Genomic DNA, 27,953 nt, shown 5'->3' with positions numbered 1-27,953 from the left:
CAAACGGTCAAAATGATTAATAAAAACAAAAATAGATGAATAAGAATAACTGCAACTTAATTTAAAATAACAAACTAATCTGTAATTATCTAAACAAATATTATTAATAGAGTTTTTTAATGTAGCTCTAAACTAACTTTCAGAAATGGATACAATGACATTGAAAGAAATACAAAGCAGGTTATTATTATGGGAGGCTGCTGATAATCCTTTGGCGCCGTTAACTAGCTCTCAAAGAGAAGCAATTTTAGATTTAGAGACTGCATTACACGATGATGAAGAATTGGAAGTACGTTTGTCTAAAATATATATTCACTGGAAACCTTACCTGGTCGTTGTGGCGTATTTTAATTTACTCTCTATAAAGGACAAAAACCACTTAAACTTGAGTGTTTAGTGTAAACACTGAAAAAGTGATTTTCTGACACTGATACATTTTATATCTATATAAAATGTCGTTATTTAAAAAAGTATTTGACCAATATTACTAATAAGGATATCTAAAGCTTAACCTACTGTATTACTAATTCAGCAACAACCAACACATAAAGTACAAATATAAACAACAAATCTGTAATATTAAAGGGCATTCAAGCTATGTTCACATAATATGAGATAACATTACTAGGTTCCATAAAGTAGAAACCATATTATTTACAAAAAATCTAAATATTTCAGGATAAACCACAGGAAGAAAATATTTCAAAATCTGATGCACCAGAGTTGAATACAGTGTATGATTTCCTTGAATTTTACAACAGCTTAAGTGAACAAAACATTAAGGCAAATGATGGTCCTTATGAGGCATATTATAAGCAGCTAGAAGATAGACGTAATGAGTGTGTTTTATTAACAGATGAGGTATACTATTTTCACCAATTCCTCAAATGTATAAAATACATAGTATCTTGATCTTATTTTTAACTTATTTTCATATGTTTACTTTTTTAAATCAGAAGATGCATAATGCTTACATTTTTAATTCTCAATAAACCTAATTAAATTGAATGTATTATGGGAAATATGTTTCAGATTGCATCAACATTGTCAAACCTAAATAAACTAACTCAAGAATATAATTTAGTGTCCGATAAAACAAATGCCCTACATACCATGAGTGAACAACTTTTAGCTGATCAGACAAAGTTATCGAGCATTGGTATAAATTTCTTTACCCTTTTTAATTAATAGTAGTTGTGGCTTTTATGGGCAGCATATTACTACATATGTTTTATTTATATTTTTTTTAAGCTAGGTTTGATCAGCCTTTTGTGTCAAATTTATTATTTAAAAAAAATTACCAGTTGTGTGTAAATAAAAAATTGTTACTTAAGAACTTCATACCCTGATTTCTTTAAAGTTATAACTAATTTGACATTCTTTGTTATAGTATATTTGTTTATATATATATTTATTTTGATTAAACTTTCTTTTTTAAATCATAACAATAATTATTTGATTGCCAATTTTAAAGAAACAGCATGAAAACAAATCCTTTTATATATTTGTTACAAATTGTTCCAATGAATTAAAAATCCAATATTTTGCTATGAATTCTTGAAATATAATTTTAGCTTAATTGTTTCCAGGTGATGATGTTAAGCAGAGATTACATTACTTCACACAGGTAGAACATCTCAGCCAAAGGCTTAACAGTCCAACAATGTCAGTTAACAGTGACACATTTTTCAATGTACTGTCAAAAATAGATGAATGTCTGAACTATATGAGGGCTAATGTAAGTATGTATGTCCACAACGGCTGTTGCCTTAAATGGAGCTCCGTTTAATAAGTTAAATTGTGAATTTTAACTACATATTTGGAGTCAATACATCAAACTTGCCCAACTTGCATGCTTGACATAGTCAATACTATATTATATAGAGGATATTGGTATATCATAAATTTATTCTAATAATAACAAAATATTTATTAACTTACATAGATAGATTATACATACAATAGATAACACAGGATATAGTACTAATGTTAATGATTTAGAGTTCTCTGACTAATCTTTAATGACAGTAAGGATGCTGAACCCTCGGAAAAATAATTTTTATACCTGTTAATTTTAATATTTTACTTACAAACAAAATTAAATTATTGCTATTTTTCTTTTTACATCTATTATACCACGCCAATTTTGACTTCTATTTGGAGTCATATAACACAATCCAATGACACCAATTTCTATGTTACTTGAAGTAAAAGTCTTTTTTATTAGTAATTGATAAGTCTTATATTGTATTGTATAATTGTGTATAAGTGTATTGTATAATTACCAAGAAAAAGGTTTTTTAATAAGAAAACAATATTACAGAGCAACTTCAAAGAAGCCCACACCTATACAGTAAAATATCGCCATCTTCAAAGTAGAGCTATGTCACTTATTCGTAGTTATGTGAACCACATTTTAAACCAAGCAACGGAGCAAGTTTTGTCACCAGAGGAACCAGATGGTGAAACGGTGGATATGGCATATGCTGTTTACTTTGGGAAGTTTCAAGCGGTAGGACCTAAACTACGCATGGTGATAAGTGAGGTTGAGAAACGAGCGGAAAGCAATGAAGAGTAAGTTTAGATTTAATACAATTTTACAAATTATGTGAAATATAGAGTAGAATATATTACAGCCTAAAGTGCTGCCAATTAATTCTCATGTCCTTGTAACTATATGTTATGCTCCTCTATAATATAATCTAATGTAATAGCATTTATTACTTACATGACTAATAGAAATTCTGTCTCACAGCTCATTGTTCTTAGACTTATGATTAACCATATTGTGTGTGTGTGTAATAATAGTGTGTATGTGAAATACATACTCAATCATGGCTTTGGTAATGCCTGTATTTCTGTGAGATTAGCATTTAACTTTCTGTTTTGTTTTATTAATATTATTTATTATTTTGGACTAAGGTTCTATTTCTTTTTTAAAGATTATTTATAAAGGTTATGTGCTTCTTGCACTTTGCACCCATCATACTTCTTGTTTTTTTCCCTTACTATGGTTGCCTGGAAGACATCACTTGTTAGAGAAAAGGCCTCCCGTTGCATCCCTTATAATTTCATGTTTAATGTTATTTGTATAAATGAAACGAAGTGTGAATAAATAAATATTTATCATGCAAGAAAATCTACTATCATATTAAAATTCATCTCCATTTCCTAATTTAGGTTTATCTTTTTAAGGATAGATTTAAGCCCAGAACAAGAACACTAACCTTTGTTATTGTTTCAAGTGAAATATGCAAAGTGTTGTTTCCATGCATCTAGTTCCATAGACGCTTGATAGATGGCGTTCATAAGCTATTGATAACTTGAAGCTATAATTTTATTATATACGAAAAATGAATCTTTAGTATGTAAATATTTTATAAATAAAAATATAAAAAAATAAAAATTTATATTAAAAACTAATTTCACTTAAAATTAAATAATTATCAGTTACTTGGTTTTGAACCTACATTCAAATCAAATAATATGTTCTTTATTTTCGCAACATTATTCGACTGGGAGCGTGGCGTCTCCTGTAATCCGGCTACTCGGAGGTCTGGTATGGAGGATGGTTTGAGGTCGGGAGTCCTGGTGCTGAGTGGCCCATGTTGACTGGACGTCCACACTAAGCCTGGTATTAATATGGACCCCCCGGAGGAGTCTGGGGGGTGCAGGTTAATTAATGAGGGGCGAACCGGGCCAGGGGGGAAACCCAGCAGCCAAAAGTCCCCGTATCGGGCAGTAGTGGGATAGCGGCCGGGAGTGGGCGCTTAGTATCAGCCCGACCAATACAATCAGACCCGTTCCTTTTGCCAACTTTTATTCTTATTGTTATTTTTTTAGCAACAATAATACATTCGTACGTGTTACATACACATTGCATTTTTTCTTTTACATATTATAGTATTGTAGATCTATAGATATAGATTTTACACATTTAAACAAAACACTTTTTTAACGGATTGAAACTATAATATTATTATAAACTTATAATTATTTTCATAATTTAAATTTTTTCCCGTGGTCACCGTGACCATGCACGCTGTAATGCACGCAAAACGTAAAATAATTACAAGTTTATAAAATGTTTTTTTTTAATTGTCTTGCATTATTTTTTATGTTTTTTTATATAAACCAGGGGGAAAACGGGCAGGTGGCCCAGTTGATGTTAAGTGATACTGCCGCCCACGGACACTCAACGCGGACGCGAACGCACTCAAAACGGACTCGTGAGCGCTCTGCGCTCACGAGTCCGTTGCCGGCCTTTTAAGAATTTGCACGCTCTTGAAGGACCCTAATTCGAAATAATTCAGTGGGCAATTGGTTCCACAAAGTTGTGGTGCATGGCAAGAACTGCCTTATGTACACTATACGTGAACTATTGTTATACTGTTTCCAGCTACGCCCATCTCCTATCAGATATACAGCGTGAGTACGCTTCACGCCGTCAACAGGTAGCGGGCGGGCCGACGGCGAGAGCGTTAGCGGTGGCGGGCGAACAGGCCCGCGATCATTGCGCTATGTTACGTTCGGCTTGCTCGTTGCTCGCGCTCGCTTTGAGGGACGAGTGTGCCTTGTACGAGCATTTCTTCTCTAGTACTTCACAGGCGCTGGAGTAAGTCATTTTATTTAAGTTTGATAATGCTGATTTGATGGAAAATTTGATAGTAAAACTAGCTTGTACAGTGTACATGTCACCGTAAGATTGTAAACATCGTTATATTACAATCGATCCAGTAAGATTGTAAACTATCGATAGATTGTGAACCGTATCATTATGATTGCAATTTAACGCATCATTTTTCGCTTGATTGTAATCTATCGATGGGAAGCGGTCAAATTGTGAACCGGCGTAGGACGGAATGCAACTCGCGCTCTGATTGGTTGAACGGTATGTGCCTCTGCCACCCCGGCCACACGTCATATTTGTTTGTTATATCTATTTTTATAATTTGTGCTTAAAGACATAATAATTATTGATTTTTTTGAAATTTTTAATTTGAATTTGTGTTTGTAGAATAAATATTTCGTTACAATTTGTTTCTAACATATGTCAGGATTTCTAATTTCCTATTAAATAATAAATTTATTTTATTTAAGTGACACGTCTATTTCATTTCTAAATGAAATGAGACCGACCAATCAGGAAGAACTTGCAGACAGTTGACAATTTGACGCGGGACAGATTGTAATTTAACGGTTTCACTTCGGTAGATTACAATATAGCGAAAAATGATGCGTTAAATTGCCATCATAATGATACGGTTCACAATCTATCGATAGTTTACAATCTTACTGGATCGATTGTAATATAACGATGTTTACAATCTTACGGTGACATACACATTACATTTTATACATACAATGATGCTGTAACTTGACGGGTCTCACAGTGCTTTTTATATGGAACTGGGGGCAAACGGGCAGGAGGCTCACCTGATGTTAAGTGATACTGCCGCCCATGGACACTCAATGCCAGAGGGCTCGCGAGTGCGTTGCCGTTGCTACATTAAGACCTTTACTTGGGAGGATTTTTTCCCTAATTTTTTTAAGAGAGCTGATCCATGAAATGCAAAAAGCCATTACTCATTGAGAAACTTACCCGTTTATCAGTTTATGAAATCCATAAGATTATCAAATATATTAATAATCCATACGGCTTGAAATTAATTTAAAAATGTTTTCGGAGCCTTCATGTATTTAATGCTTGTTTGAATCTGTACTATTTTAGTACATTTCGGTTATTTCTGAACGTTAATTTCTTTTTTGTTGATTTTTAAACAAAGTATAGTACTTAAAATTTGTTTTGTACTCTTTGTATTACTTTCATATAATTCTAAATTAAGTTCAGCTACTGTAACACGTCTTCCTGTAAGGTTGGGGGAGAGTAATTAAACAAACAAATGCTCGAATAATACTCACTCTATATTTGAATAAATGTTCCTAATTAGATACAGATCTATCTTAATATATATAAATCTCCTGTCACGATGTTTGTCCGCGATGGACTCCTAAACTACTTAACCGTTTTTAAATTAAATTGGCACACCGTGAGCAGTCTGGCCCAACTTAAGAGGGTAGCTCAGATCTTTAATTATAGTCGCAATTTTATTTTATTGCAAATTATTTGTTTATTATTTGATCCAACTTTAACAGATGGCTGTGTTAAAAGTACCAACGTTTCACATAAGCTATATAGAATAGCTTACTACTAGGTAAAATAACAAAAACCTTACCCACAGCAACGCTTGGCCGTGTCTGCTAATAAATATAAATTATGTAGAGGTGACACCACAATCCATTTAATGTTAGGCAATAAAGGTCTATACTTTATTACATATTCCCATTTAACTGTTACATTTGTAAACTTGTTTTTCAGAGATTACCTACAATCTCTTAGTACGGGTCTATACGAGTCTTTGAGACCTCATATCATCCACATCAACCATTTGGAGACACTCGCAGAACTCTGCGTCATCCTCAAAGTGGAAGTTATCGAGGAGCAAGTTAATAATGATCGTTAGTTTTTTTTAATACGTATAATACGTATAATGTGTGTACATTTTCCTACGTCTAGTTACAATAATAACTATACAATTATACAATGCAATTGCAATTGTGCAATGCTGATGAAAAGTAGGTTTTTATTATGTATTGTTATTGCCGTCGCTGGAAAGCTCCGATAATATACGCGTTCGATCGCTGCTAAATAAGCTGTAATGGGCTGTATCACTACATAGTATAAAACAAAGTCGCTTTCTCTGACCCTATGTCCCTTTGTATGCTTAAATCTTTGAAACCACGCAACGGATTTTGATGCGGGTTTTTTAATAGATAGAGTGATTCAAGAGGAAGGTTTTTATGTATAATAACATCCATTAAATAGTGGAGAAGTACTGTTATTTTTGAGGTTTCTAATGTGATGTCGTAAATAATTACATTTTTTCCGCTTACATTGCAAACGCAGGCTGCATCAAAATCCGTTGCGTAGTTTCAAAGATTTAAGCATACAAAGGGACATAGGGACAGAGAAAGCGACTTTGTTTTATACTATGTAGTGACAAATAGGGAAAGAAAATAAAACGGGAAAATGAATGGTGAATTTTTTTTAATTTAGAATTCCTAACCAAACAGGATATATTTAAGGTTATAAAATGATTGAATAGTCTAATTGAAAATTGTTCTTTTTGGATTCGGTTAAGAACCCAAATTCATAATAGATTTATTATTTCAGCGGCCCTGCAAGCATTAGCGACTGTGGCCCGAGCGTTATTACAGGACACACAGGAAAGACTTGTGTTCCGCGCTCATGTGCATTTGCGGGCCGATGTCTTGCACTATAAGCCTGCACCTGGAGACCTGGCTTATCCGGATAAGCTGGAAATGATGGAGGTCAGTTCTCAACCATAGAATTTTTTGAAAATCAATTAATTTTTTTCTCTTATTGTTTTTGTTTATTGTTTGTTTTCAAAATGCGTGAGTGCATGTGTGAGTGAGTGAGTGAATGAGTGAGTGAGCGAATGAGTGAGTGATGAATGAAATGTGTAACGTATTAGGTCTCAAAGCATCTCCAACACTGTGTAAGGTGTGTTCATGAGCCAGTCCTTCAATGTAGGGTGGACGCAGCCTAGCCTTTTAACCAGCGGCCATAGCGGTCTTGTATCAGTCTTCAGTCTCCAGTGCCTGACACACGTCATCGACTTTTTGGGTCTTAGACATGTCGGTTTCGTCACGACTTTTTCCTTCACCGTGTTTTTCTTCCATAAAGAACTTTCTCCCAAACCGGGTTAGAGGCCGACTGGAATAGGCTTCCGGAAAGTTAAATCAATGCACCATCATTGAACTCTTTTCAAAATAGGTTGGATACTTTCTCCAAATCTGAAAATACACGCACATCAGCTCATTAAGCTGCTAGTGAGTTTATATACATAATAATAAAAGGACCGTTGTAATCAGCGTAAAACGACTTTAAAAAAATATACATATATTACTTATATATAATAGTATACATATATACTATTCTAGGAAATAGCCCAATCACTCCAAGACCAGACTCTTAGGCGCAGCGATTCCCGTAATTCCCTAACATCAGATATATCCAGTGCATCTGAGGTCTTCGAAAGGCGGCCTCAGGCGTCCCCGGCTGACCTTCACGGCATGTGGTACCCCGGGGTCAGGCGGACCCTCGCTGCGTTGTCAAGGCTGTATCGGTGCTTGGAAAAACGGGTGTTCCAAGGTATGTCTATATATTATACTCTAATTTTTTATTCCGTAGAATTCTGACATTTTACAAGTGTTGCTAATAAAAAAGTTCTCTACTGAAAAAGGGTAAATATTTACCCATTTGAGGGAATTAAAAAAAATGCGATGTTTGTTTGTTTAACCTACAAAAAGGTAAATCTAAATATTTACATAATCAAGTGATCTAATACAAAAATAAGAAATATTTCAATATCACGAAAAATATATCGAAAAAAAAACTAAATTACTTTATTTTATTTCTTTAAAAATAATTTTACTACTAATTCCAGATGTAGTAAACCATTTTGCGAAATATACTTATCACAATTATTAACGTAAATTACTTGTTTTGACGTTTTTACTTTTAGTTTCTGTGAAACTTTATTTATGCCCTTTATTTATATAGGTAATATATATACATATATAATTTTAATTTTAATCCATATGGATCATCTCACATAAAATCTAAATTTTGAGTTCCATTCCTCCATTCGCGATAAACAAAAGTATTTCATCGAAGCAGCACTTAAAATCGAAACCATTAAGTATTTATATTTTTAACAGCTATATGACCTATGTATTTATTTAATTAAATATAACATTTGTATACGTATATATATATATATTTCAAATGTATTTTTAAATTTTAAACTTTATATACTATTTCCAGGATTGGCCCAAGAAGCGATATCCCTCTGCGTCCAAAGCGTATCAAACGCTGCCAACCAAATATCGGCTTTAAAAACAAGTATCGACGGTCAACTGTTCCAAATCAAACATCTACTCATATTACGCGAACAAATCGCCCCATTCCAAGTCGATTTCGTCATAAAGGAGACCTCTTTGGACTTTAGCAATATGAAAAATGCGGCCTATGGATTAATTCAAAGGCCGCGACAGATATTCTCGATGAACGCCAATAACACATTGTTGGAGTTCCTGTTGGAGGGAACGCCGATGGTTAAGGAACATTTACTCGATTCGAGAAAAGAGGTCGATCGACAGTTGAAGAATTGCTGTGAAATGTTCATTAAAGATGCCACGGAGATCATGGCCGGACCTCTGATTGTGTTTATTGAGAAGGTGGGTTTTATTTTATTAAAAACCTTGTTTGGTTCCAATCGATTTTTTTTAATCAGGTGGGTATAACAATCCAATCAGATGGGTAAAGATAAATTAATCAGGTGGGTAAAACAATCCAATCAGGTGGGTAAAGATAAATTAATCAGGTGAGTAAAATTGGTTGAAATGGTTGATGGTTCTTTTAAATTGAAAAGTTATGGCACCCACCGTAGGTTCTGATCTAATGAGAAAGTGGGTTCTATTATATCTATAATTTCTGCATTTAATTATTTACTCCCTATGAGTCGCAACATCTGTCACTTAATGCTCATAGCGTACGTCCCAGATATCCTAGATTCGATTTCCGACGAAACTTATAGATTTTTATTGGTAAGCAAATGGCTTCCCTAAAAATAGGACGACGATATAAATAACTAGTCTGCTAACAATTTGTTCGTAAGAAAGTTATTTATTACAGGTTCAATCGTTTCAACCAGGGGATCAGCTGAGGTCCCAGCATTGGGCTTCTCCTTCCCAAATAGCTGTTGCAGTACAAGAAGCACAAAAACGAATAAAAACAACTCTAGCGCCATTACAAAGATCAATGCAATTGTATCTCGCTAACAAAGAAACAGAGTTTATTCTTTTTAGACCTATCCGGGTGAGTATTACAGCTTAATCTGGCATTTGACAGTAGCAATTTGACATATCACATTTGACATCTGTCAGTTTTGCCTTTATAATAATATCGATTTATATCGATAATATCGATTTGAGTTGATAAAAATATCGATTTAAGTTTATAATCCATACGAATCAAACATGTAAAACGAATTTGCTATGAAAAGTACTTATAGGTTTCTATTTTTTAATTTTTGTAGTAAACTAACTGACCTGGCAAACCTATAAAAAAAATTGCTATGCCACTAACAGAGAGAGGTATTTCTGAGATTCCTTGCAATTTTTCTCTTCTTCTCCAAAACCTTCCTCAGAATACAAGGACTAAATAAAAAAATACTGGAATTGGTCCAGCCGTCTTCGGCTTGACAGCTTATTTGCGATTCACTTTTATTTATACATATACATTAAAATAACAATGTTTATAGATACAATGAGGTTATTCATTTTTAATAAAATAATCCTTCACAAATAATCATAGCATTTGATCATAGTATCTTAAAATAACATTTTTTAAATGTCAAAGTCAAAGAGTAAAATCTTCCTGCAACCGGATCTTTAAGCCCTTTGAGTTTTATGTTGAGCCTTTTAAAAAATTGATTAAGTGGCTTAATTATATTAATATTTTATTTAATAAAAGATAAAGAATTGTGCAGTTCTTACCTCCTTTAAGCACATATTATAATATTCCAGTACAAAATTACCTTTTTGAATTTTTATAAGTGTCTATAAAATTGGTCCTATTTTAGACCTTAATTTCAAATTCTTCTGTGAACGAAAACATACTAAATATGTATAAACTAAAATTGTTGGACTGTGTTGAACTTTAATAAAGGTATTGAAAAAAAATAAAAATGCAGTAGAAAAATAGAAAAACCATAAAATCTCATACAGATTAGTCTCAAAATGTTAAACAAGCACTACTTGTCGGAACATTTTCCAAATTCAGATTCAAATAGATTCCAAATCTTCCATTACGTCTTTATAATAACAACTGTATTGAGTCGGTAAAAAAAAATTCTATGGAATAATCAATCAATCAATTTTGAGTACACTTAAGGGAAACTTTCTTAATTGCACTTTTTATCACACACAGTTGTAATCGTTTTTGGTTAAAATTTAGTTCAAGTGCCATCTATTATTATCTATCATAACCTGTAAATAACACCACCTGCATTTAAAACAAATTATAATTTAGTTTATTCTTTTACTTAACAGCATTTAACATGTTTAATAACATCACCTAGAGTTGTTAACCAATAGATGGCGTTAAATGGAGTAGTAATATAAATGGTAATAGGGAAAATATTTAATTATACTGACTTACTTAACGCTTAAGCACTTAATTACATAATGTCAAAATGTACAAGCATTCTAATAACGAATGCCATTATCCTTTAAAGTAGAAAAATATAATTTATTTTTGCCATTTAATTTAAACTAATTTCATAGGCTTAAAAATTAAAATGAAATATTTCTTTTCAGAACAATGTGGTTGGCTACTTTGTACAATTAGAACAAATACTAACCAACTCGGGATACACCTATGATGATATAGTAATTGTTGCATGTCCAACCCCTGAGCAAGTATCAGTTTTCATATCTTCTGCAAGTTTAATCAGCAATAACGAACCAGTGTTGCCATATGGGAAAAAGAAGCCAACAAGTGTGATACGTAAACCTAGTGTTACAAGCATTCCAGAAAAAGCTGATAAACCAGCAGATAGCACTAATCAAAATCAGTTAAACTAAAATCAACAAATAATTATAAATATTATATGTTATTATTAATAAAATATAGTAGCGTTATATTATTGTACAGTTTTATTTGGCTTTATGATACCGTGACATATGTATGTGGTAATCTTATAGCATAAAATATTATATTTCACAACAGATTTTTAGTGGGGATATCCAAATAATACCAACAATTTATGGGATTAATTTATTTACAATTATTTAACTTATTTATCAATAAATACATACACCAAAGATATTGTGTTTTAATTAATAAAACAACAGACATTTGGGTGAGAGGTTTAATTTTTCTTAACTGTTTTGTAAATTGAAACTAAGATACACTAATATCATTTTTAAACTCTGAGCCAGTACATGCTAGATCGGATTCTGTTGTAGTCTGGGAGAGCTTCTGTAGGTCCCACTGCAGCTACAGCTGGGCATTTGTCAAACAAATATTTGTAACAGACGTCACGGATGTTCTGTACAGAAACTGCTTCAATACGAGCATCAAGCTCATGAATTGGAATACGCCTGTTGTAGCATAGGATTTGACGGCCAATATCTTCACAGACTGGTGTAGTGCCATCAAGCTGCAGTAACATGTTGGTCTTCAATAGATTTTTAGCCCTCTCAACCTCACCTTCCGTCACTGAGGTGCAGAGCTTCATCCATTCCGATTGAATGTTGTATAGCATGTCTTCAATCTGCATAGGTTCTGATACAAAGTAGATACCCCACAGTCCAGTGTCTTTGTAACAAGTGTTAAAAGATTGGAAGCTGTGGCACAAGTTTTCAATTGAAGCAGCTCTAGCAAGGTATGAGGCATTGTTTGCTCCACCACCTTGGGAACGATCCCAAGCTCCAATAAGAGTGTTTGCCACCATTAAAGGAATGTTGTCTGCATCTGTCCAGCCAGCACCTTCCACAGCAATAGCAATGTGAGCCAATGGCATGGAGTCATCCCTTATTCTAATTTCAGAGCCCGTGTAACGGCATGGAGTGATATCTGGTACATCTAAAGCAGTGTTTTTCAGCCCACCCAAATGTTTCTTTGCTAGGTCTACTAATTTACCATGTTCTACTCCTCCAGCACCAGACAGGACAATTCTAGAAGGCTGGTAGTGAGTTTTGATGTATTGTTGGAGATCTGCTTTCGAAATCTTCTTAATGTTTTTGGTTGGGCCTAAGATGGTCTGTCCTAGAGGCGTACCTTGGAATGCTGTAGCATGCAGATGGTCAAATACAACCTCTTGCAAATTGCTCTCTACATCTTGCATTTCACGGAGGATAACACCTCGCTCTCGTTCGATTTCGGGTTCGGCAAGGGAAGAGTTTTGAATGATATCAGCAAGGATCTCTATGGCACTAGAAACATCATTAGCAAGACATTTAGCATAGAATACGGTCTGCTCTCGGGATGTGTAAGCATTTAAATGAGCTCCCATGTTTTCTACGTGTAATTCTAAATCGGTTTGAGACCTCTTGCTAGTTCCCTTGAATGCCATGTGTTCAAGGAAATGAGCAACTCCATTGTTCTTAGAGTTTTCATACCTTGAGCCAGCGTCTATCCATAAGCCTACTGTTGCAGTTGCTGAGCCAGAATCTTCAGTGGCTACACGGATCCCATTGTCGAGCACTGTAAGCTTAGTGGGTGGAACGTTCACTAAAGCTTCATGTTGATTTGCAGCGGTAGCAAATAATCTTTGCTGCTTTGATAAAAGCCTTAACGTAGTCGCTACTTTCAACATTTTTCTTTGGAGCTGTGCTGGCTGAAGATTTTGCTCGCTGATTTACGTAATGGTGTAAAACGGTGTTGAAAGATGAAATTTTAATTGACAAATCAGATCTCTTGATCCTTGACAGTTTAGAAATGTCATGTCGATTGAACACAATTTGAGGCAGTATGTCACTACAGGTAATAATTATCATTCAAATTTCATCAGATAATAATTGTATCATTTAAAATTGTTGATAGATTTGAATTCTGTACAATTACAATTTATACAAAAGTGTTTTCTTGGTTATAAGTAAAATAAAGGTTATAATTGTAAGATCCGGGGTTACATATAAGTATTAATTTTTGTAACAATTTTTTAAAAGTAAATAGTTTTTTTTAATGTTCAAGGCAAGACTATGTAGGGATACCACGAAAGTCTGAGTAAGTTTGAGTTTAATCGAAAATTCTCAAAGATATATATTAGCTTTATTTTTATAAAGAGATAGTAAGTTGATTTCAAGCATTATTTAGATAATTTTTTTTAACACCGACTAATAAAATCTACCAAGAAACCAAAATTATGACAATTAAACAACCATAGTATATAGCACCTGTATCTTAATCTAAAAAAAATTAAATAACTCTCGCCATAGTTGCTTATCTTTTAAAAAAAATCAAATACTCAACGACACGCAATACTCGTCAGTCGTCGAGCGAGTTTGCTTATCTTAAGCCGCGTACAAATTATTTGAAGAAATCTATTAGGTATGAGGGTGTGCAATTATTTTTTTCAATTTCCATCTCAAAGTCGCAATATTGGAATGTTTGACAAATTCAAAAAGGCACTAAAGATGCATGTTAGAATGAACACAGTTGACTATGAAATTAAGACGGCTATATATATATATATTAATATTAAGTTTCTCCTGTGAATACATATTTTTTTGTATTGAGAAATAAAGTTCTTTAAACATTAATTAGCAATAGATATCGGATTCTCAATCAGTTGTTTTTTTGACATTAGTGATAGTACTATGAAGATTACTTGCGTCTTTAACCAATTTAAAAGGGTATTAAAAGACATATCAGAATGTTTGTCATTAATAAATTAATAAGTAATATAGTTAGACTAAAATTAGTACGAATTTCTGATGACGTCGTGGATCTCGTTTGTTTCATTTCCTGTCATATTAAGTTGCTCATTGAAAAGAAATAAATAAATATATGTGAAATAAAGTTCTTTAAACGTTAATTTACTTATAATTAACATTGTTGACAATCGAGAAGCATTATATCCAAACATCCATTTAGTCTGTAGTGATAAAGAAAAAGGTAATTTTTTTTGTCTTTGTTTATCACTATTATAAGCGTACGATGTCTCGATCTGGTGGATCTAAAAGTATACAAATAATAACATATAACTAAGCCTTAACTACACGCTGGTAAAAGGGATCGACCGACCCTTCTGCTATCTGCGCAACCGCCGACCGTTTCCTTCAGCTTCATTAACCAGCTTTCTAAATCGCATTGTTCGTTGTCCGTAACATCTATATATTAAACATGGAAATACTATTGGTAAAAAAAAATGTAATTAACTCTGTTGTTTTAAAACAGAAACCATTTTCAAATTAAGATTAGCCCTTCGTAAATCTATGAATAAACTAAACATAAAATTATATTCTATGGAAGACAAATCTAATATAGACTGTCAAGTATAAGTTGGCGTTCCAGTGGCGGCGCCTCCTACAACCCTCTGTGTTGCCACTTTTTTTGTTTAGTTTGGATTGATGGATATTCTTAGATATTACATTAAAGGTAAATAAAAAACTTAATAACAAAAAATTATTTTTTATGGTAATTATGGTCTGTTAGAGGCATTATTCCTTCCATGAATTCTTCAGAGTCATCTGTGTCAGAAGAATCTGAGTCGCTGCTATTCAAATCAATTAAAAATGGTTCCATTACTGTTTCAAGGCGGTTGTCTGTCATACGATAATTATTTTCAACATTTATAACGTGATTACAGTGTTTCTGCCATTCTTCAGCAGTTATTTTGGAAAATGCACTATGGATTCTCTGTTCCATGTTTTCAGAGAGGCCAGTAACATTTGTGTCTGCAAATATTCTTTTGAACGAACTCCAAATGAATTCTATTGCATTAAAGTCACAATGATAAGGCGGAAGTCTTACAGCCTTATGACCATGTTTCTTTAATATTTCATCAATTAAGTAGACATTCTCCTGATTGATTGTTTTTATAATTTCATACAATTCTGCTTTTTTCATGGTTTCCAAGTATGAAAGATTGTTTTTTTTTTATGAAATCTTGCATCTCTTGTTTCTTACTGTTCATTGTCACGCGTTTATTTATTTTAATACAGTGATATGACGCATTGTCCATCACTATTAATGAATTGGGCTCTAAGTTTGGGATAAGCTTTTCTTGTAGCCATTTACTGAAGTTATCTCCATTCATCTCGTCGTGATAATCTCCACTTTTGGTCTTAGATTTGAAACACAAAAGACTATTGGGGATAAAACCTTTCTCACTTCCGGCATTCACTATGATCCATCTCTGACCTTCTGAGACTTCTGTAAGGACACCTTCAGTTTCCTCAGACTGCCAACATTTTTTAACTTTATAGCCAGGGTGTAAATAAGTCTCGTCCAAATAAACGATTGGCCTCGGATTGTCACTCCTTCTATTATTGTCTATTTCTCGTAAAAATCTTGATCGCCAGGCAACAACATCATATCGCTCCATGAGAACCATCCTTTTGGATTTATTCTTTTTATAACTAAATCCCAACTTGTGTAGTATTTTTCTGAGAGATTCTATACTACCCTTGAAATTGATGTCTGCCTTTAGATCACAATGTAATTTTCTGAGAGTAGGGACGGAATTATTTAAATAATAAGATTGGATTTTGCGTCTAATAACACAAAGATCAAAGTCATCCAAATCAGAAACAGTTTATTTTCTTTTTCTACTTTTACCTGGAGTGACTAGTTTTATCGTCTTAGCCTCGGAAGTAGTGTTCTCTGGTGTGGAATTGTCATCACAAGCTGTGGATGTGGAAGGTCCTTGAGCTGCTTGATTAGGGACTTCAGTTCTCGCTGTAAAATTACTTTCCATGATTTTTCCCTCTGAAACTATACGGTTCACGGTTCTTTCAGAAACACCTTAAATAAAACAAAAAATATTTTAAGTTATCCATCAATCACATTTACTTTCAAAAGCAATTATTATTTTTCCCTAAATTTGGGGATATAAATATCACTTTTAACTGGCAATACTTTACCTGTCAAAGCCGCTGTTCGAGCATTCACTTGTTGAAATGGAATAATCGGCCCATTGTTACGTTTCTCCTCTTCACAAAAACGTTTTACAGCTAGAATAATTTCTCTAGCTGCACTCCGCACTACTTTTGGCATGTTTCGTAATGATTTTTACACTTTAAAACACAAATTATTAGCACCGACACACGTGAGGCTACCAAGCTGTTAGAACTGTCAACACAACTGTCAAAATTAGTACCTTTTTCTGCCACACGCCAACTTACACATGACAACCTATATCCAAAGTGTATATAGGTATAATTTAACGAATACAAGTTGTTTCACGGAAAAATAACCGAACATTTTAATTATATACACATTAACATTGTACTTAGTTTTACTTATAAATCCGAGTCATCTTAAATTTATTTGCAAAAATGGGATAATTGTGTAAATGTGTCACAATACAACTTTTAGAAAATTAAAAAACGGTTTTCTTAATTAATGCTGAAACATTGCTGAACAACTGAAACAGCTTTTTAAACTTGTTATCGCGTATTATGTTGCGATACCAAGTACTCTTGGATTAAATACTTTCCAAAAAAAATTAATTCTGGTACTTTTGACGTATCCATACTGATTAAATGTTTCAATTCACGATATAAAATTTGTATAATACATATATTAAAGCTCCTCCTTAAGTCCACTGTATTTCTTTCTTCGGGTGGTACTGCTAAGTGTCAAACTATCAAATGGCAATTTTAGGTAATTGGCATTTGGCATTTTAGACATATTGATAAATGTCAGAATTGGTGCAAATTGATAAACGACTGACGAATCGAGTTGAAATTTGAAAGAAATCATGTGGAAATCATTTCCCTCACGCCTATTTCATTTCGACGAAATATTAGGAAAGCAATGATGTGCAGTGACAATAGTATTTTGATTAATTTCGCTAAAGATACCTGGAAAAATTTGCGGCAAGCGTAAATATCTATTCGGTCCATACAAAATGTTTCCGCTGTGATTTAATCAATCATGACCACAATGAAGAATCCTAATACGTCGTCTTCTAAACTCGCTCTCCTTAGTCATATCAAGTATGAACATTTGGTAGCTGGAATATCTGGTGGAGTAACGTCGACTCTGATCTTGCACCCTCTAGATTTGATCAAAATTAGATTCGCTGGTAAGTTTTGAACATGTATAGAAATTACCATGCCTTAGCCTACAGCGCAACCTTTGATACGAAGGTTATATCTACTTTGTTTTGAAATAGGGCCAAAGTGTAAGCGTCGTATAATAGTTAAATTTTCAGTAAATGGTGTGACCTTGAACTTATGCTAGTAGATTGCATATAACCTAAGATTACAAACAGGTGATGCAATATTCACTTGCACCACAATTATACTTATCATATTTAGATCTTGTTTTGATATATTATTATCATCATATTGTTAGAGTAACTGTATTATATATATGAATGTAAAATATTATACACTAGCCTGGAAACCAAAACAAGATACATTTAATATATGTGTGTCTTTGTTCAAAACAAAGAAATGGTGCTTAGCTTAGTACCAATGTTATTGGTACTTTAAGTTTAAAAAACATGCTTAAAGGACTCTGTGGCATATATAATTGGTACTGAAATATAAAACTATACTGTGTAAGTTGCTAAACAGGCTGTATTGATTTCTGACATAATTATTGGTTGGTTGTCACACGGCCGATAAACTTACAATAGTTGTTGTACGTATTTGTTTTTTATTACTATATTTTTTATTTTGTTATTGCAATATAAAGAAATAAAAATTTATAATAGATATTGTAATATTAGAAACTGTACAGTATCTATTTTATATTTTTATTTTCAAACACTTTACATATATATAACACTACCACTAAACCTACTACTGTACAAATTCATAATGCATTAGAAGTTTAAAAATAAAAATATAGCAATTTAATTCTTCAATAGGACATTTTGTGCTGATGCTTGAAATATAACTATTGAATACAATCATATGTTAATTTCCTCCATAATTTGTCCTTCTATACCAAAATCCACTAAAATTAACTATTTAGTTTTAAGTAGCTTAGCAAAACCTTTATTATATTTTTTATAGAATATAAAAGACAAATTATAAAATAATAGGAAGTAAATGTCTATGTAGTAAAGTGCTTCCATGTCCTAGTGTGAAGTAGTTTTACTATGATAATTGTTTACACTTTACATTTTACATATACATGTATAGAGACAGCATGATCATATATTTATCTTGGATATTTGTTCAATTGCAAGGAGATCAATTTTCTAAGAAACTTGCTTTTAACCTTGAGGCTAAGTAAGGAAATGCTTTTTTCTAGTAAATGACGGCCGGACAGCGACAGTTCCGCGATATGATGGCCTCGGCAGCGCTTTTGTGACAATTGTCAAGAAGGAAGGTGTCCGGGGTCTGTATAGAGGAGTCACTCCTAATGTATGGGGCTCTGGTTCAGCTTGGGGCTTCTATTTCTTATTGTAAGTGAATTTTCTATTATTATTCAATTTTGTTCATGTTAGCCTTGTTTTCTGCTGTAAGACTAGTGAATCTTTTTACTTTCCCGTCATAACAAAAACTTATATATCAAATGTTTGAATTGAATAATAAGCTTGTTACTTATTTATCCGATAACTACTTCAGTCTATTTGGACTAATATAACAAAGTTTTCTAATAAACCTATTTGAAAAAGTAATTAAGTATGTACTTGCTATCCATATTATTTATCGTGACTTAAATTGGATTGAAAGATTTAATATAGTTTATTAGTGTTATTGTAATTTTTTTGGGTTCAATAACCTTGGATATTTGATCCTCAAATTATCTCTTTTCATTGGTTGTTTGATCACAATGTATGCATGCCAAACAATAATATTTCGAGAATTCATGATAATCCACGAACCAGTAAGCATAACATACTACAAGCATACATACATATAGTCAATTTACGAACAATATTTAAAATGCTTAATAAATTTTTTTTACAAAGTAGATAGTGTAGTAGTAGTAGTAGATTCTGTATATAATAGGCAGGTGATCAGCCTTCTGTACTAGACACAAGCCAGGGACATTTCTCATTGCACTTATAAAATTAATAAATCTGTACAAAATACATGATTGATACAAAATAAAGCCCTCAGCAAAAAAATCAGAAGTTCTGTCAAGTCCGCTAATATTTTAGATAATTGATTCTACTGAGAAGATTAGAAAAATCATATTTTTAAGACCATTTATTTAAAATTCACTTTATTATATATATAGTTTATAAAATAGGAGTTTATAGTATGGCGGAAACACAAACATAATCGACAACGAAAAAATTTATAACTTGTTTACTAATAATATACACCACAACAAAATAAAAGAAAAAGCAAAAACCTGTTATCAACGCTTCATAAATTGGGATTGCACATAATAAAACATATGAATATAACTTAAATATGCCTAAGCTGATATATGGTATAATATACAGTGTATATGACGGTTAAATTAGCGGTACATGGGTACATGGTACTTGGTATATACTACTACTATGTACTCCTGACATGTGTTGTCTATCTATTTAAACATACTGGTAGGTGTTCATTGACACCGTACACTTATTATTTGCGCTACACTGCCGATATTCGAACTCAGAAACTCAAGCTTCAATAACACGCTTAACCCACAAGACCAACACTCATGTTTCACTATACTTTATGTTTCAGCTATAATGCAATAAAAACATGGATCCAAGGCGGCAATGCCCGGAATCCCCTAGGGCCCGGCCTTCATATGCTAGCTGCGGCAGAGGCCGGGATTCTCTCTCTGCTGATGACGAACCCCATTTGGGTGGTTAAAACCAGGCTGTGTCTGCAATACAGCGAAGAACATCTAGCTGATAACAAGAGATATAAAGGGATGGTTGATGGACTAACTAAGATTTATCGGACGGAAGGCATACGGGGTCTATATAGGGTGAGTTTCAAAATTGTCTAGATTACACGGCATTGCACATATAAATAAAATTCTATAATCGATGTGAAAGCGACTTTACTTTAACACAACTTTATTTCTCTTATGTAAACATCAACCTATCTAAATGTTAAAATTTGCGTCACCGACTTGTGTAAATAATATAAACCCTGATAATGTTTATAGAAGGGACTGTCCATTAATCATGTGGGTTCGAGGGAGGGGGAGGGGTTCGGCAAAAATCACAAAATATCACAAGGGGGAGGGGTATAGTATGATATCACGTGTTTATTTTTTCGTCAAACGCGTGATTTCCAAACCGAAAAGCTTAGAAAAATAATCGATCAGTAGATCGAGAGAGGTTCTCTGCGTAGTCCGCGAAAAGCCGAGTGGTTTGATAAAACCGGCGGTGTTAAAAATGTAAAAAAAATGGGTTTATATGATTTACCTATACTCTAATTGATGGTACTAAACTTTCTTTCAAAATAGCAAGAACACACAAATTACTTAGAAGCATACAAATTACAACGTCGGTTGTCTAACCGAAATAAATATAAGTTCTGAAATCACAATTATATTTTATTTCAAAATGTCCAAATTATATGGTAGATAATCATATAGACGCTAGTCCATAAAGCTTTGGAATCAAGTTATAAAAGGGTTGTTGTTATAATACAATTTCCATGATAATAAAGTCTTTCATAGTTTATAATTAACATATAAACACACTCAATTTAGTTTAATATTTGACGCTCAGAAAGTCTTGAAGTCGAGACTAACTTGGACTGCCGTAAGTCAAAAAAGTATCGGATTTGATAATCTTTGATGATTTTAATACTACTAGATATAAAAATTAGTACAATATATTATTCTATCTCGCGGGTATATATATTGACTATTGTTTCTTCGTTTTATTGACGTAAGTACCTAAATAAAATATTATGTAATAATTTCCAGATACATATATGTATATCTTTACCGAGTAAGTTAGTCAATCAATCACAGAATTCGCTGATAAGTGCATGCGTTCCATCGTCGATTTGTAAATAAAGTAAACAAAATGTGTATATCAAAACATGAAAGTGTAGAATATCTGAAACTTAGACTTTTTAATTTAGCCAATTTATAGTCAGGTAAGATGACGTCAGTGTCCTTCAAAAATTAGTTCAATTAAATGTACTAATTATTAAATTCGTCGCCATGTTTAATATGACAAGGTTCCATCGCATTAGCAATTTGTAGTGAAAGATTAAAAGTTGTAGTTGAAAGTTTTTTTTATAAAATTTTAAAAGCATAATCATCTGGCCATCTCTATACAATTAGGGAAAAGTTTTGCAGAATAAATACTACGTAATCTCCATTCTTAGTACTGTAATCTAAAACATAATAGAAAACGTCTGAAATATATTTTGGTGTTTTGCCAAGAACGACCTTATTAACGTTTAAACGTAAAACGCCGTAAATGCCAAAAGCATTACACGTTTATTTTCAGGACAGTCCATTGAATACATACTCATCTTTTTGAATGACATCATACATATTCATAAAATTTGTTATGATTGTGCACCAATAGATTGATTTGTGCGCAATTATGTGTACAATGAAGGTAAATATCGTAAGACACGTTTTCATGATGAGATTCAGAACCGTGATTTGAAGGCAGGGAAAGAGACCAAGCCTATAAAAGCATGAAGCAACAACAGCGCGTTTTTCTAGGCAGTTTTAGTCGCGCACCACCACTTTGTGTAACCAGTTGCCCACTAAAGTATTTCCGAACCAATTCGACTTAGGGTCCTTCAAGAAATGAGCGTACCAATTCATAACGGGCGGCAACGCACTCGCTAGCCCTCTGGCATTGAGAGTGTCCATGGGCGGCGGTATCACTTAACATCAGGTGAGCCTCCTGCCCTCTTGGCCACTGTTCTATAAAAAAAAGTATAACGAAGTGGCATAAACTTATGACTTATATAATTTCTGTCTAAATGTATTTTCATTTCCAAATGTTCGACGTTTTTGTTTAAACTGTGTATAAGATTATAGTTTTATGAGGGCTTTATTTAGTAAAATTCATTTGGTAAATAATGTTCGTAATTTACCTCTAAATCTACACTAAAATTGTTAACAGGAAAGATTTGTTTTGCGTGGTTGTAACGAATAAACCTATAAATTACTGGATGACAAAAATTCTTTCATCATTATAATGTCTGAGATTTGGAAATATTAAAATAAAATGTCTAGTCTGTCTAGTCTAGTGAAGTTTATAATTCGTAGCAAATTTAAATAATAATAAATCCACACCGACGTTAATTATATTACGATCCTAATTATTATTTTAATTATAATTTATTTTCTAGCATTTTACTCTTTATTTATTTATACGTTAATTACGCTCAAAGATTGTCATATTTTATATAGTAATTTAATATACATCAATTATTTAATTAGATTTTAGCTGTTTTTAATTTATCGCGTTTTTATGAGTTTTGTTCATTGTTGAGGTTTTAATGAAATCACTTTAAGCAGTTTCGATAAGCCAGACTTCGGAATGCCAGTTATGTAACGGTCGATTTAATACTTAATTATGTATAAAGATATTTACGACATTTTTTTAATGTAGTGTACTATCTGTGTCTAATGTCGTAAATATCTTGCAAATTGCAAAAAAGGCATCTTGGTCTCCTGACATTCTTGCCAATGGGAATTGACAGAAGGCTCGCATGTGCGTTGCCTACCGACCTGTTAAGAATAAGTATGTTCCTGTTTTTTAATATAGTATATTATTTTTAAATATAATTTTGTATTACAAATAAAAAAATGTTTTAATATAATTCAAATTTCACCTACTGCACTTTGGAAGTCGTAAGATTCGATTCCATAAAATGAACGAGGTTTAGTGTGTGTGTGAGTGTAATTTTCGATGTCGTCTTCGTATACATATTTACATCGCTCTGCGTAAAGAGTAATAGAACATTAGCATGTTTAAATATGTCGCAGTGCAACCATAAATAAAATATGTAACTAATTATCTCATATATTTTGATCACCGAGTCAAAGACAGACATAATATTATTGTGACATTATGATTATGAAGGTTAATATCTTATCTGTGTAGAGTTGAGGTTACTCAAATCTGTCTATTTTCAAATTTGGAACTCAAATGATAATCCCGATCTAATGATAATACGGGCAACATTATTGTCTAATAGCAGTTTGAAATTTGAAATTCGAATTGTGTAAACTTTATGGAGTTTATTAGTAACTCAATTTAATAGTAACTTTTACTAGCTATCGTGTGTCTTAGCATTGGTTTAAGTTGATGTGTCGATGCTAGCTAGCCTAGCTGAATTCATAATATTATGAATGGAGCGGTTTTTGTATTGTTATTATGATAATTGTATCAAAATTTTCCGCTCAGCACAATTGGGGCATCGTTCTTTAAGTGTAGTGCGTTATCAGTTCCAACGATAAACAGCTGTACTCAGAGTCGTTCATAACATGTTAACGGTTATTTACTACGTATATAAATCATCATGGGTCTAACCGGAAACGGAGAAATCATTAATGATTATTGTAGGAGGGTAGGGAGGGGGAGGGGGGTTTCCCGAGACGGGGATTGAATTATGGGTTATATTCTCTCATGAAGGGTCTCAATTAAATATAATCTACCACGAGAGCTTGTTTCACTGCCAATGACTAAAGGATAAAATAATTTCTTTATTTAATTCAGAAATATTTGATTTCAGGGTTTCGTTCCCGGCATGTTTGGAGTATCACACGGCGCTCTACAATTTATGACATATGAAGAAATGAAAAATAGATACAATCAATATAGAAATCTGCCCATCGACATCAAATTGGTGAGACTTCAAACAATTTTTAATTAATAATAAATAGGCAGTTATTAGCAACAAAAAAAAAAATCAAAACTACTAACTAAATTTTTTTTTAAAAGTGAAAAATTAAAAGCAAGTGCAAGCAAGTCAGTGTTGTTGTTTAATACAAATACATAACCAAAAGACACCTCGCAGCTAATTTATCTTATTTATTATATCAATAGTAATTTTATATATGTATTACAAATTGAACCAAGCTGCATTGTTACATTATACTATATGCAAAATATTGTTTTTATATAGTGCGTTATCAGTATATCTAACTCTCATATCTTAATATAAAACAATAATACAGACGTCAGCAAAATACCTGATACAATATTTAATTTAACGTTACAGACGTCGGTAGAATACCTGACGTTCGCGGCAGTGTCGAAGCTGCTAGCCGCGGGTGCAACGTACCCGTATCAAGTGATTCGCGCCCGTCTGCAGGATCAGCACAGGGTGTACCGAGGAGCGTGGCACTGCGTCACTGAAACTTGGAGGTACGAGCGAATTCGCGGCTTCTACAAAGGACTCACGCCGTATCTCCTACATGTAACGCCTAACATATGCCTCGTCATGTTAATATGGGAGAAATTCACGAATAACGATTGATTCACTCTATCTGATGGGAAAAACGTACACTTGTGATTTTTTATCTGTATTCAAGCTTGGAATGATGATCTGTGCAAGTTGTCAAAATGTGTCTCAAATTATAACTGTCACTGCACTATCAAAACGTTCTACTTGTTTGTGACAATCATTGTAACGTGCTTAATTCAAGTCGTCATTTCAAGCAAGACTAGCTAATTTGGTAGCAATTGATAATCTGTGCTTAGTTTTGACAGCTGTCACTGTCACCGAAAGACATGGCGGCGATTAAGGTAAGCTTAGCGGTAAGCGGTATTTAAGAGTTAAAAAGTGCATTTTATCAATCCCTTCTCATCTTTGAATTGTATTAGTTGTGACAGGTTTTGTTTTAGACGAATTTAATTGTTGTACGATTGTATTATTGTAGCCGTTCAGAGCCTACACCATGGCTGAGAGCAAGATTAATTACTTTAAATTCTTCTTTATTGCATGGTATTAAGGTTTATTTTACATAACACATTCAGTTTTCCGTCATTGAAATCCCGTGAATCATAATAGCAACTTACTGCTTCATCTTACGTTGTATGTGTAAAAATTTCAACCATCTTGCTTACGGTCATGGTAACTCCAGGGCTGCCTATTCAGGAAGATAATGGAAAATGAAATAGGCAACCCTGAACTGAAATTATGTAAAGCCTGTCTCACGACATGTGTTTGTATTAGTCGTAATCTGTGTAATGTAATTCCCATCAGATCGGTTAATTATTAATTTAGAATTAAATTGATTTTTGTGATAATAGTACTTAGAAATCAGTTGTAAAAGACATTTAAACGTTACATGTGTGGTGAGACGACGTTAGGATCTTTGTTTAGAATAATTTTTAAATAACTGTCATTAAAAACTTCATCTTCATTGTCAGTTGTCATTTTAAAATTAATCATTCAAATTCCCGCGTTTTTATGATTGTCGCCATTTTGATAAATTTTAATTTTAGAATAAATTTAAAATGTGTATCTGTGACATGCATTGCAGTAAGACTTTAAAAAGTGACAACAGAGTATATCTTATTTTTTATTTGTGTATTCTTAGCCACGTTAGGAGGCTTTCCAATAAACTAGTGACGTAATATTGTCTTTGGTGTGCGAGTAAGATACATTTAAATAAATTTTGAACGGATTTAAACGTAATTTATTTTAACTCTAATGTTTTAGTACAGTTGTGGTCAGCGAGAGGCTCTCTTAACTCCGTTATATTTTTATTTAAATGTTCTGTGACATTTCACACTGAGATTATAGCAGGTTTAACTGCTATTTTTGTAATCTGACTAGTCTCCTTAACCTGGCTTTTTTTTGTAAAGTAGTTTATCCTCTTACTAAACTGCGTGAAACGGAAAAATATACACCAAATGACGTGATTGACATCTATCATTCGTTCGCTATTAATTTATTTCGGTGGCTGGCCACAATAATTTACTTTTATATATTGATCGCTAATTTTCAATGTTTCTAACTCGCCTTTTCAATTTGTGTAATCAATAAAAGATAGCAAATTGATATTGTGCCAGTTGTTTTTATTCACCTCGTTTTAATGTTTTATTTCACGCCTAGATGGCGCTTTGCCCAATTTTTAAAATATTGGATTTTTATCTACGCTTTTAATGCGTCATCTAGTTCAAATAAAATTTCATACCCAAATCCGAAATTATTGGTAAGTATATGAATTGTTTTACGGCATTTTCATACTTTAGAATATATAACTGAATTAACTTTACAGGCACGAGGGATGGCGTGGGTTCTACAAGGGACTGAAACCGAATTTGATCCGTGTTGTCCCGGCAACAATGATTACTTTCCTAACATACGAAAATGTATCGCATTTTATGTTAAATCGAGGAAAGGAAATTAAGATGTCCTCATAATTATACTTGCCTTTATATACTTTTTATTATTTTATTCAAGATAAGGAATTGTTAAAAGGGATTTATCGTAATTCAGGATTATCTGTATTTAATGGCGGTTTAATAATAAAATCGCGCACAATTATATCAAAACCATTAATGTGTGACGAAAGTGAATGGAAGTCGCTATTTTTAACCATTTTATTCTTGTGAGATAATTAAATAAGATATTTTAGTTCAAATATAGGTTTAATTAATTTGTAAAGTGAAATTGTTGATTCCTATTAAGTGCGTTAATTTTTCTTTAAGTTCATGTCAAATCATTTCCTTGATCAGCGCGGTTTTGTTAATTAATTTTATTAACTTCATTGACATTTGAAAATGACACAACAATAATAGTTTAATATGTGTTATGCATTGTCCAGTACAAATAAAGTTTGGAAGACATTTAACATTTATCACATCATTTTGTTTCGACTGCGAATTAAAGCGCTCTTGGCTGTGTTCCAGTGATGTGTATTAAGTTCATCATATCATTTTTATTTTAAGTATGTATGAGATTTTTGTATGAATAGCAGGATTGGTTGAATAATTTTTGCTTTGAATAAATTGAGTATGAATTAAGTGTGTTTTCATTTCCCAATTACCAAACACAAAACGTAGTAATTAAAAGTAGTTCTAATGCTTCTTTGGTAAAAAAAAACTTTTTTCTTTCTTTTTTAAATTTAAAGAGTAACTTAAAATCTAACCGTGCTTCGGTGCGAAACCTGTTGTTAGCTAAATACCTAAATACACAACATACACACATACTGCCAACAAGTAAGCGATTCCGCGACGTCAATAGACATTTAGAAACATAAACAATATTTGGTT

At 32.8% G+C, this 27,953-nt stretch overlaps 3 protein-coding genes and 1 long non-coding RNA gene across 4 annotated transcripts; 2 read left to right on the top strand and 2 right to left on the bottom strand.

The window, feature by feature from the left end:
* The first annotated feature begins 55 nt into the window (after positions 1 to 55).
* Positions 56 to 11,795, top strand: LOC110993117 (conserved oligomeric Golgi complex subunit 3). Its single transcript, XM_022259231.2, has 12 exons — positions 56 to 289; positions 679 to 861; positions 1,033 to 1,159; positions 1,590 to 1,738; positions 2,324 to 2,574; positions 4,400 to 4,615; positions 6,380 to 6,519; positions 7,235 to 7,392; positions 8,026 to 8,236; positions 8,912 to 9,324; positions 9,782 to 9,964; positions 11,467 to 11,795. The coding sequence occupies exons 1-12, from the start codon at positions 146 to 148 to the stop codon at positions 11,731 to 11,733; spliced, it is 2,442 nt and encodes an 813-aa protein (XP_022114923.2). The 5' UTR covers positions 56 to 145; the 3' UTR covers positions 11,734 to 11,795.
* A 211-nt stretch (positions 11,796 to 12,006) lies between these two features.
* LOC110993118 (mitochondrial-processing peptidase subunit beta) lies at positions 12,007 to 13,568 on the bottom strand. Its single transcript, XM_022259232.2, has one exon. It carries the CDS (start codon positions 13,467 to 13,469, stop codon positions 12,075 to 12,077), a length of 1,395 nt encoding a protein of 464 aa, XP_022114924.1. The 5' UTR covers positions 13,470 to 13,568; the 3' UTR covers positions 12,007 to 12,074.
* A 2,196-nt stretch (positions 13,569 to 15,764) lies between these two features.
* LOC123690053 lies at positions 15,765 to 16,801 on the bottom strand. Its single transcript, XR_006750881.1, has 2 exons — positions 16,741 to 16,801; positions 15,765 to 16,621 (listed from the first exon to the last, which is right to left on the bottom strand). It is a non-coding gene; the product is annotated as an uncharacterized LOC123690053 (long non-coding RNA).
* A 720-nt stretch (positions 16,802 to 17,521) lies between these two features.
* Positions 17,522 to 27,704, top strand: LOC110993119 (mitochondrial folate transporter/carrier). The gene is made up of 6 exons (XM_022259233.2): positions 17,522 to 17,906; positions 19,088 to 19,241; positions 20,470 to 20,719; positions 24,460 to 24,573; positions 24,949 to 25,094; positions 26,957 to 27,704. The coding sequence occupies exons 1-6, from the start codon at positions 17,756 to 17,758 to the stop codon at positions 27,099 to 27,101; spliced, it is 960 nt and encodes a 319-aa protein (XP_022114925.1). The 5' UTR covers positions 17,522 to 17,755; the 3' UTR covers positions 27,102 to 27,704.
* Positions 27,705 to 27,953: the final 249 nt, after the last annotated feature.

This window comes from Pieris rapae, chromosome 20, assembly GCF_905147795.1.
Source record: "Pieris rapae chromosome 20, ilPieRapa1.1, whole genome shotgun sequence".
Classification (NCBI taxonomy): domain Eukaryota; kingdom Metazoa; phylum Arthropoda; class Insecta; order Lepidoptera; family Pieridae; genus Pieris; species Pieris rapae.
This window is presented reverse-complemented; position numbering and strand designations above follow the sequence as displayed.